General features: G+C 38.3%; 1 protein-coding gene across 1 annotated transcript; it reads left to right on the forward strand.

Moving 5' to 3' along the window:
• The first annotated feature begins 5916 nt into the window (after positions 1-5916).
• On the forward strand, positions 5917-10404 carry LOC121504321 (trace amine-associated receptor 1-like). The gene is made up of 2 exons (XM_041779034.1): positions 5917-5958; positions 9418-10404. The coding sequence occupies exons 1-2, from the start codon at positions 5917-5919 to the stop codon at positions 10402-10404; spliced, it is 1029 nt and encodes a 342-aa protein (XP_041634968.1).
• The last annotated feature ends 1598 nt before the right edge of the window (positions 10405-12002 follow it).

The raw sequence follows: 12002 nt of genomic DNA on the forward strand, positions 1-12002 counted from the left end.
TCTTCCTGTTTTGACCACTCTAGACACATTTTTTGCCACTTCAAATACATGTTTGCACCATTAACCCATTTTTGCAACCCAAAATTAATTTTTGTCACATGTTAACCCCTTTTCACTACTTTTTTGGCCAATTTAAGGCACAATTAGTCCTCTTATGCCCCTTTTCACAACTTTACATCTGATTTTGCCACTTGTAATACCTCTCACCATGTTTTTCTGTCTGTATTGGCCACTTTAAGCCAGTTTCTCTCAATGTCTGCCTATGTTTACCCATTTTTGCCACTATTTAATCTTATTTCACCACCTTTTTGCCCAGTTATTACCATTTAAAACACTTTTTTCCACTTTAACCTTATAAAAGCATCTGTTATCAAAATTTGTGTCTGAATACAATGAAGTTTGCAGGCTTAAAAGGAACCCTGCATGATGAGACAAAACTTGAGCTTATAAACTCACCAGTAGGCCGCCATGTTTTGGTCCGCACTGGGAGTAAAATGTCACTTAGCTGGAGCGCTCCTCGCCATTCAAGATACAAATATCTATACAATTAGGGGAATTTGTCTGATCGTGTCGGGTTATTTTTAGCAAACACCCAGGCAACCCTGTCCCCAAGACTGGTTCAACAAGCTGCTACCACAGCCCCTAACAGCAAGACACAGGGGCTCTCCAGTAGACAGCTGGTCATACATGCATCCATCCAGGCCAAGTCAAAAAATGCATAAGGAAAAAAATAAATCCTCTGATTGGAATAACTTACCGACATAAGGCTAATGCAAAACTTTGTTTGGAATTACTCAATACACAGTAAACAATTCAGTCGAGTCCTTCATTGGCCATAACATACTTTTTAAAATACAATTTTGTCTTGTAATTTTGTCTTCCCTTACACAGTTCGCAGTATTTTTCCGTCAGGCCAGCAACAAGAAAATGGCAGTTTGACTCCAACAAAGGAAAGGTTAAAAATAATGTCATGATGCCAGATACAATGAAACTTGAGGGAAACCTGACAGAGGCATTTACCTGAGATCATAGTTCTACATTAAAGGAAGAACTTGCAATTTCAAGTTGAAAAAGCCCAAAACAGTACATTAGCCCCAGGTCAGGTCAGGTATCGGAGCATATACCGATCTGACACTTTGCCACGTCGGCCTTGGTCCTGTACTGCTCTGGTGTGAGATGGCCATCCTCCAGGCCTGTGCCAGGCCCATGCCCCATCTCTCCAGGTATTCTTCAAGCTGCCGTCTCCATGGTTACAGCAATTACTACCACCACTGAAAGGGGCTTGGCGTCCCTTGCCTTGGGGTGTTCACCCCCACACCCTTAAACTACACTGAACACGAACACCTACAAATATAAAATCTGTGCAGGGGTAGTACCCTGTAGTAGCACGTCACATGAAAGTGGCGAGGAAGGCCCCTGGAACCTCACAAGGAAATCCCTGCACAGCAAGCATCCATTGAATCCAAATCCAAACTGGATTAAATTCTTTCCAAATACGACATTACCTATAAAAACACTCAAATACACCGTTTAGAGTGTGTACAACATGCAACATCCAAAAACATTTACACACATCCTCAAACTCTGCTCAAGGGCATTATTGGGAAACTCCATCCACATAATATTAATATTTCACTCATTCAGAAATCACAACAAGGTTTTATGAACAGTTTTTTTGACACAATTAAGCAAATTCATCCAACATATTTCAGACGTTTTCTTTATTAACCAACACAAAAATGATACAGATAACAACTAGAAGCCTACTGTATGTGCCGTCCAAAGTTTTGTAGTGTTGTTTTTTGATTTGCTACAGTTGCTGTTTTAAACACTGCCACCTTTCAGATTTAGAAATATCTCCTAGATAAGGCCAGCCACGCATTAGACGATTTTTTTTTAATCTGAAACTATTTTAAAACCATGGGAGACCACAGACTTCAGGAAAATGGTGGGTAGACAGAATGTCTCCTGAGCCCTTCCACTGGCCAGCACTGCTTAAGACCATACTCAGTAAACCCCACATACTTCCCAGAGCTGCTGGTGAACCTCAGTGAGAGTAGATGTACTCTATGTCATTTAGATCAGTTGAGTTGAAAACACACTTGCTCACCACAGATAGCATATATCCATCTGCAGACAAAAACACAAGTCAATAAATGTGTAACACTGTGATAGAAGGCTTAATCAATGATGTGTGTTTTGATTATACCTGTAGAGTGGAGGCTGATGAAAAGGAGGGAGACGCAGACAAAAATTGAAGCCATGTTCCTCTGTGGACTTCAGAAACACTGACGCACTCTGACTGAGCTTCCTCCGGGTGTGTGAATGCATAACCACATCATCTGTTACCAGGCAGACAAATCACAGTTTAAGGTGTTTTTATGCCAACCAGAGAGATTTATCCAATCCCAGGACAAGCTATTTGACTAGTCTATGTACAGGTGGTATTAAAGCCAAGGTAAAAGCCAGTCCATTTCATGAAAAGTATTAGCTCTTTGTCAAATTTGATGACAGCAACACATCTCAAAAAAAGTAGGGACAGCCCATTTTAAACTAGCTTTGGCCCCGAGAAGATGGCAACGTTTCTGGATTATGTTCACATCATTATAAGTTGCAACTAATTCTCAAAAGCCAGCGCTAACTATATACAGTTATACAATGAAAACTGTCACATCAGAACACACATCAGTTCACTCAGGGTTTTACTAAAAAAGGGAATGTCCAAGGGATTACTTAGCAAATCTCCCTTTAAATGGCTGCAGCATTAGAGTTTAAGTTGTAAAATTCTGGTTCCCAAAAATAAAACCAATGTGCTAAATCTAGAGGCTCAGAGTTTAAAGGCACACCACACCCACTGTTGCTCTGATTAATCCAGCAATGATGCATGTACTTTACAGGACCAACCCAATGATTTTGGCTCGTATTTACTACCTTTGTGTTCGAACAGTTACTGTTTAACATAAGTAATGTAGCTCAAACATGTCAACTATAATATACTAGTGCATCTCAAAAAAATAAGGATATCATGAGAAACTTCAATGTTTTTTGTCATTTGTTTCTGAAAGTGAAACTCATGTATTATATAGTCTCATTACACAAAGAGTGAAATATTTCAAGCCTTTATTTCTTGAAATGTTGATGATTATGGCTTACAGGTAAGAAAACCCAAAATTCAGTGTCTCAAAAAATTTGAATATTACATAAGATCAATTAAAAAAAGGATATTTTCAACAGAAATGTCAGGCTTCTGAAAAGTATGTTCATTTTTAAGCCTTCAATACTTGGTTGGGCCTCCTTTTGCATGAATTACTGCATCAATGTGGCGGGGAATGGAGGCGATCAGCCTGTGGCACTGCTCAGGTGTAATGGAAGCCCAGGTTGCTTTGATAGCGGCCTTCAGGTCATCTGCATTGTTTGGTCTGGTGTCTCTCATCTCCCTCTTGACAATACCCCATAGATTCTCTATGGGGTTCAGGTCTGGTGAGTTTGCTGGCCAATCAAGACCAGCAACACCATGGTCATTGAACCAGCTTTTGGTACCTTTGGCAGTGTGGGCAGGTGCCAAGTCCTGCTGAAAAATGAAATCAGCATCTCCATAAAGTTTGTCAGCAGAGGGAAGCATGAAGTGCTCTGAAATGTCCTGGTAGATGGCTATGTTGACTGTGGACTTCAGAAAACACAGTGGACCAACACCAGCAGATGCCATGGCAGCCCAAATCATCACTGACTGCTTCTGAAATCACGAGTGAACGCATGAGTTATGGTTTCATTCGATAAATTTGTCTGAATAATCAGTGGGTTCCCAACGTTAACTTACCTCCATCGCTCTGGGACGGAGAACAAGACCAGCTCCGCTCACTCGGCAGCCATTCCTCAGAGTCTTGGTCAGAAAAGTCCGTCTCTAAAGTGTTGTAGCTGTATATATCAAGCTGGCCAGCGGATGCCTTTTTCTCTGACGCACGGGCACGACATGGCGGCATTCTTTAGCCTCTTCGCCGGCCGAGGCAGATGAATGAACGCGTTGATGCCTGGACTTGCTGTCAGTTTCAGTGAGTTACCGATTTCTCAGGAAAAAGTTTAAAGTTTCTTCCACTGGCGAAACTGGCCACTTGATCCCTCAGTTTTTTGGGGGGGCATTTTGTGCCGATACTGAATATTTTAGAACTTTTAGCTTAGATTACCTCCATCCCGGCATCTCCACTTCATGCTTTCAACTCAGCTGTTTTTGATCTACCGTCTTCCGTGTTCCAACTACGTATCCCAGAAGCCCCAAAATCACTCACAGGGAGCGTGAGAGCGCCCCCTTATGCCAGCCGAAAAATCACTTATCTCTCAATACTCAATAAGTTAAATGCATTAAATTCTGAATGTGAATCTATCTTCACCAAAATATATAAATAGATGTGATCAATTTCGAGAGTTAAATATCTTGTCATATGCAGTATTCAATTGAAATAAGTTTAAAAAGATTTGCAAATCACTGTATTGCATATACATTCAAATTTTACACATCCTAACTTTTTAGGATTTGTACTAATTTATATCAAGGTGTAAATCTGAGTCTTGATAAAACATAAAACAATGATATGTTTGTAGAGAAAAGTCAACCATTTTGGTCTCATTTACTGGGGAGGCTAAAGTCATAGCCCGTGTTTCCAGTAAAAAGGCGTGAACTAAAGTGGTTAGAAACTCCAGAGCTGAACATTAGTCCAATTCTGGCCCTGGAGTAAATGAAGCAAGTTATGTGTCCAATAAACATTCTTTTCCAACTGTTTTTGTTTTCAAACTAACTGACCTGGGACAAATTTGACTGCCATAAAAGCATGGATAGAGCCATCATTTTGATATTAATGAGCTCCCTGGTTGAGGATGAGCTAGTGGTAATGAGCTCCCTGGACTTGGAGGTGTGAGGGTCAACAGAGGAGGCTTATATCAGCCCCACTGGACCATCATTCACACCTCTAATGAATGTTTACTATACACTGACAGAGCTCAGACTAAAACTTTTACTAGAAAGAGTGCAATCTTTTGACGAACAAGCATTAACTTTAACTCTTGGCACCAGCCTGCCATTAATCAGGGTTAGGTATCAGGTCTCTCATAGCCACTTTTCTACTAAGAAGGTCCAAATTTTCTGAAACATGAAAAAAAAAAATAATTCAGCTAAATGTTGGTTAACAAGCTACACCACTGAGGTCAGCAGTCAATAGCTGTTCAAAACTCAGCAAAACTTAGGCTAATCCATCTTAAAAAGCTCCAATCTACAACGCTTGTACTGAACCGAACACTGTTCAGACCAATCAGCGCCATTAAAGGAGAATGTGGCGGTAGCTACAGGCTTTTTTTAAAAGAAAACAACTCACTGCTGGAGTCGCTGTTTCCTTGTTTCTCACTGGCGAATCCATCTTGCAAAGCTCCCATCTGAACCGTTTTGGCGTGGTTAGAAAATGACAGGACCAATCAGCGACGAGCAGGGCCGTTTCTGGGCATAGGCGATATAGGCGGTTGCCGAGGGCACCACGCTGAGGGGGGCACCGTCATGAGCGCTGAACATTTTGAATAGGTCCACCAATGTTGTGGGGTCTATGCCCCTAATGTTTACTCAAAATATTAAGTCTTTAACTTTGGTAAAAGTACATTACCTCTGATAACTGATGAATGTAAAAAGGACAATCTTGTATTTTGATAAACAGACTGACGCTGCTGATCACAACATTGAAATTTCATTGTTGCTGGGAAACTGGAAAAAAAAAAAATCAGATTTATTTATTTTTTTAGTTTGAAAAGCTTAAGAGCACATGCTACAGAATAAATAAAAACCTTACTAATAATATTTATGCATTTTTTAAGAAATATGCATCACCACACATTTGGCGGGGGGGGGGGGTAAATGGTAAGTTCGCCTAGGGCGCCAAAATGGCTAGAAACGGCCCTGACGACGAGGGACAGTACTTTCAGGCACAGCAGAGTTGTGACTTAAGCAAGCAGCAACAAGAGGCCAGTGCAATTATGGCAGAAGAGCTTAGCGTAGATGCTGCTAAAGCGCCGGTTTAATCAGAACTTGAAGACATTTCTTCGTTAAAAGAAGAACAAAGAACGGCAGTGATTTGTTTTCTTTTCAAAAACGACAAAAGTCGTGCTCAAATCCCACACCAGTTCTAAGCTCACGTACACATGTTTTCACATCAGTGTGGACTTATTTGGTGATGCACAACAAGTCCATGCTGACTTAAAAAACGTGCGTACGTGAGCTAAGATCTGGTGTGAAATCTAAATGCAACCGTCACTCTTGTCCAGATTGAAAAATGCTGATCTATACGCGGAAATGACCATGCAGTAACTGTCATATGCACATTTGATCACAGAAGGTCAATATAAGCAGCATTTACAATCAAAAAGGCAGAAGAAAGGCAAGTTAGGGTAATTTATGGGTAATTGATGCATTTACAGTGCTCCACATGTAAACTATTAGAGGTAGCATGGTGTGTCATTTTGAACTCTTGGCCTTTTATTTATTTTTCAAGCATGAAGTTTTTCAGTGTATATTAGGGAACAACTGAACTGTATTTCTTTACTTTATTTGCACTCCTGACTGTTAACGTGAATCCACATTTTTTATGAATTATCCCAATTTTACGTGATACCGATAAACAATGATGCAAAACCTCCTCAAACTAAAGATACTGTCCCAACCAGGGGGAAACGTCAGACAGGGTAAGAGGAGAGTTGGAGCTTTCTGACAATCTACATAATGTGAAATTAAAACAATTTATCAAAACTATCAAAAAAAAAACAATACTTAAGTGAATCAATTTCTTCTCCAGTCAGTAGGCTTTTAACTTCAGTTGTCAGCACTTTCTGACATTTGTTATGAACTTTCTGTTTTAATTGGAAAACTTTTCACGAGTGACTTTAAAACTTTAGGTAGTCTTTAAACTCACTAATGGACCATTTAGGGATTTTTAATCCCTGTTGTGCTGCTTTTCTGTCTGCTGGGACTGACTGTCCAGCCTCACTCCCTTAGGTTCTTTAATTTAACCTCCTGACTTTACTGACCAGACACAGAGATTATTCAGAATAAGAATAGACATCCACATGTGACAGCATCTGCTCTGCTGGCCAGATAGCCATGGTAGGTAAGTGTGGATGTTAATTTATGCTATTTTTTAAAATAACTTTATGATTTAGGAATGTGAAAGTGAAATGATTTTTCATTTATAACTTTTATTTAAATGGTCATGGCATCAACAAACCTTGTTTTATGGAGCTAATCTAAGCTGTATGAAAAATTCAAAAGGGCTCAAATCAAAGGACGGCTTGGACTTGTCGACTTGCTCTTATATCGATTTCAGGCTAGCGTCTTATTTTGAAGGATTATTATCTCATAATATATCTTCATGGCAAGTGTTTTACATCAGCTTAAGCTTTTGTAATGTATTTCCAGTTTTTGTGCTTTTTTATAGGTTATTATAGCATACTATGGGAAGAAATTCTCTGATTACAAAGGTGTTTCGTGACTATTCTAATCAATTAAAATGGTGTTTATTTTCAAGACTGTTTTTGAGTTCAAGATTTAAATGTATGAGAAACTGAATTTTTAATGTTAGAGTAAAAATGCATAAATTTGGACTTTAGATACTCAAATCACATTGTTGGATATTTACTGACCATTTTTAAAGTGGAGACGTAGTTCAGGGTGTGTTTTCTCATTAAGTGGCAACATTTCTAAACAAATTTATCTTTTTCTCATAAATTTGTGAATTTTTAGTTCAGAAAATTCTGGATTGGTTTTGTAAAATTGTGACTTTATAAACTCTGATTTTTCTTTTTTTCTCTCTTAACTTAGAAATGTGTAATCTGTTAAAAGTTTATCTTTTTCCATAAATTAGAAACTTTTTAATCTCAAAAACTGAAATTTTGTTCCCATTAATTGAGTTGGGGTTTTTTTAATCTTCAAAATTCTGATTCTTTTTAGGAAATTTCTGATTTTATAAACTTACTATTATTTTTTTTTTTTTCAAGTGGGTGGGTTGTTATATATTGATTACCCTTTTAATCCTGAACATTTAGAGATTTTCATTTTGAGTTTGATTTTGAATTTTTCTCCTGAATTTGCACATTTCTAATCTCCCCCCTAAAAAATTAATACATTGTTTTTACTTTAAAACTCGAAATCTCATTTTTTTTTCCATACATATTTGTGACTTTATATACTAGAAAACTCTGACTTTTGTTTGTCACGAGTTTGCGTTATATTTGCTTCAGTATTTTGTATGTTTTATTGATTCTAAAATGGTATGTACTTCTATGTTAAAATTCATTTTTAAGCTTTTCATCCCTTTTGGTTGATCGTCCTGGTAAATTTATTTGTTAAGTAAAATCATTCTCATATTCTTGAACTCTGCTTGTGATGATACTTGACATCAGTGATACTCAACCCATGGCTCTTGAGCCACATGTGACTCTTTAGTGATGAATTGTGGCTTTTTTACGTCTTAATTTTAAATATTATTCCTCAGAAGACAAAGGGAAACTCTGACCTCAAAAATTACCTGTTAAAAGTCACATTAATCAGTTTGATCCCCACAGTTATACAGGAGGCTTAACTGTCAACCTTAGTTATTTGTCTGTAAATTTCCATTGCCCTTATTTGCTGTTTTTTTCCCCTTTTTTTCCCCTTTTTGCCACTTTTGATCAATTGGCACTTGTTTTTGCCACTTCTGTCTTTTTTGCCCCATTTCACCATTTTATGCCACTTAAATCGCTTCTTTGTCCTTTTTCAACATTTTTTGCCACTTTTCACCCATTTAAACGGTGACACTTTTTTCCTATCTTTGCCCGTATTTTTAACACTCTTTGCTGCTTTTTGCCCATTTTAGTCACCTTTAACTAATGCCACATTTGTGCCACTTTTGGACCATTTTTGCCATCTGCAACTCATTTTTTTGTCACTTATCACCCATTTTTCCAATTTACACGCCTTATCCACTTTACTTCATTTTCCACAGTTTTTGCCAATTTATGCCTATTTGCTCCTTTTCGCCCATTTTTTACCACTTTTTTTGCCACTTGCCACCATTTTAACCATGTTTAACTCACTTTTAATGCCACTTTAACCAATTTTCACCACTTAAATTGTGGCTCTTGCGAAGATGTTTTGCCGAAGATGCAGGGTTGAGTAACACTGCTCTATATATTGTCAAGTTCTTCTCAAAGCTGAAGGCAGAGTTGTGTACTGAGAGGGGATCAAGGATGGATGAAAAATAAATGCCATGAATGATACTGAACTACTAAACTTGATGCGTTTTATTTAGCATATTTATTAAGTTTGATATGTGGATGAACATATATATGAGGAAATGCTGTCTCTTGTATAAAATTGTTTTAATCCTGATTTTCCTCTTTCCTCTGAAACAGATGGAGTCAGAGTTCTGCTTTGAGTCCAGAAACAACTCCTGCTTAAAGAGAAGTTATCCCCTCCCCATACGTGTCTGCCTTTACATCTCCATCGGAGTTATAATCATTTTAACAGTGTGTGGAAACCTTCTCGTCACGTTCACCGTTGCTTATTTCAAGCAGCTCCATACTCCTACCAATTACCTGATCTTCTCTCTGGCCATGTCTGACCTCCTCTTGGGATCACTGGTCATGGTCCCTGGTATGATTCGGGTTATAGAGTCCTGCTGGTATTTTGGCGACTTCTTCTGTAAAGTCTGCATAAGTATTGACATCATGTTGGTTACAGCGTCTATTATTAATCTGGCATTCATTTCTATTGATCGATACTATGCTGTCTGCCAGCCTCTGCTTTACAGAACTAAAATGTCTACTCGTGTTGTGTTGATTATGGTTTTACTGTGTTGGAGTATTTCTCCTATTATGGGCTTTGGGCTAGTTTTTTTTAACCTGAATACTTTTGGAATGGAAGACTCTCACTATAAGCAATATGTATGTGAAGGCAGGTGTTCTATGACTCAAGGCAAGCTCGCTGGCACGTTGTCGACTTTAGTTTGTTTTTACATGCCAGGAGTAATACTGCTGGGAGTCTACATGAAGATTTTCCTCGTTGCAAAGAAACAGTTTCACAGCATACACAATGCCAGCGCTGTTAAAATGTCAAACACAAACCAGACAAAAGCCACCAAAACCCTGGCCATCATCCTTGGTGGGTTTCTTTCTTTCTGGAGTCCTTTTTTCATCTGTAATCTAGTCTATCCTTATGTGGATTACTCAGTACCACGAGAACTGTATAGTGCATTTGGATGGCTGGGCTTCCTGAACTCTACTGTGAATCCTATGATTTATGCATTCTTCTATAGTTGGTTCAGAAAGGCGTTTCGTTTAGTGATTTCAGGTAAAATCTTCAAATCAGACCTTTCAGATATGATACTTTTTACTGAATAAACTGTTGAAAGGGTTAATCAAAAAGCATCCATGTTGGAAAAGGATCACCGGCTGGGTATACCATTAAGGAAAAATATTTTACGGTGCTTCCACAGCTCCTTACAAAGTCTTACCGTAAAATACCAAATAATAGCCGGGGCGTTTATTTGTTTCAATCACTGAGCAGACCAGTCAGCTGTTTGGAACAGGTGTTTAATTCCTTACTCACAAAAATTTTGCTTAGCAAAAATTGGAAAAATGTGGTAAATTTAATCAAACTATTTATTTACACCAGTATGAATATCACTTTTACATTTTCAAGACAAGATTACAGTACCATAGGTATACTTTTGTCTTCTTCTGTCAACTCAACACTCTCTAAACACTTTAAATACTGGTAAGGAACTAAACAAACACAAAGTTGACGACAGACAGTTTAAAGTTAATGTTGTACTTTTTATTTTTTCGCTGCACTGGGGCATGGCGCTGCTATCTCACTTGAGAAAACCAGCAAGGGACGGAGGTACCCCAGCCAATGAGGAGGCTAGTACTCGCAGCCAATCAGGCTCAGGTCAGAGGGAGCATTCCTATTGGCCACTGTAGCTTCTGTATCTCAGCTCAGTGAGAAGCTGATTCAATGGTGGAATTACGGCCGTGTTCGTTCCTGTGTAGAATTTGTTCATGATGAAATGAAGTGTTTTCTTGCTTGTGATTCGGCCATTGATTTCAGTGGAAAAGCAGAGCAAAATCACTCCACAAGCACTTTGCCACCGTGAGTGTTCAATTCAGCGGATATTGTCATCTGCGAGGAGGCACGTAAAGAGAGGGGCGGAGTTACGGAGCTCAGACAGGGAGAAGAATAGGAAGGGAGTCGGGAGTTGATTCTATACATATTGGAGCTGTAAATAAATTACATCCGGCATTTATTTGGAATAGGCGTTTATTTGTCAAAATGTACTGCAACACCTGGCGGTTAATTGGGTCCCGGCAGTTAACTGGGACCCGGCGATTATTTGGTATTTTACGGTACTTTAAACTTATGATGTAAGTCCATAAAACGTCTTATAAAGCCTTACTTTTGTGAGAGGTTGCTTTTGTTTTTGATCCAGTCTTTCTTTTCCAGCAAACTTCATTCTTTTGTAAATATCTTTTTTTGTGCGTATGCTTGTTCATGTGACATATAATGGCATCTACATCATTCTGGACTGAACCTTTTTCATTTCAAGTGAGAAATCCCAAATCAGGAAACAATCTGTTCCCAGTTAGTGTTTAAAAATAGGAAAATAAAACAAGGAAAAAACGGACTACCGTCGACCCTTTTTGGCTGTCTGGGTTAAACTGGGAATCAAAAAATTTAAAAAAAGGTTGATTCATTTTCTTCTTCTGGTTTTCAAAATAAGAAGTAAAGAAATGAAGAAAGGTTTATTTTTCGACTGTTGTTTTGGTGTTTACAACCCCTGCAACAAGTCAAAAATATAGGAAAAATGGGAATGTTACATCACCAGTCGTATTCTCTCTGATCTTCATTTTTTAAATCTGAACACAAAAAAAAAAGATTAACCAAATATGGTTGAATTTTCCTTAATAAGGTATGCATCTATCTATGTAAATAACACATT

Source organism: Cheilinus undulatus, linkage group 22, assembly GCF_018320785.1.
Source record: "Cheilinus undulatus linkage group 22, ASM1832078v1, whole genome shotgun sequence".
Taxonomy (NCBI): domain Eukaryota; kingdom Metazoa; phylum Chordata; class Actinopteri; order Labriformes; family Labridae; genus Cheilinus; species Cheilinus undulatus.

Excerpts from the sequence above, each read along its gene's own strand:
- LOC121504321 (XM_041779034.1), top strand. The coding sequence starts at position 5,917 with ATGGCTAGAAACGGCCCTGACGACGAGGGACAGTACTTTCAG. Across the intron at positions 5,959-9,417 it reads ACGAGGGACAGTACTTTCAG|ATGGAGTCAGAGTTCTGCTT; the intron begins GCACAGCAGAGT and ends CCTCTGAAACAG.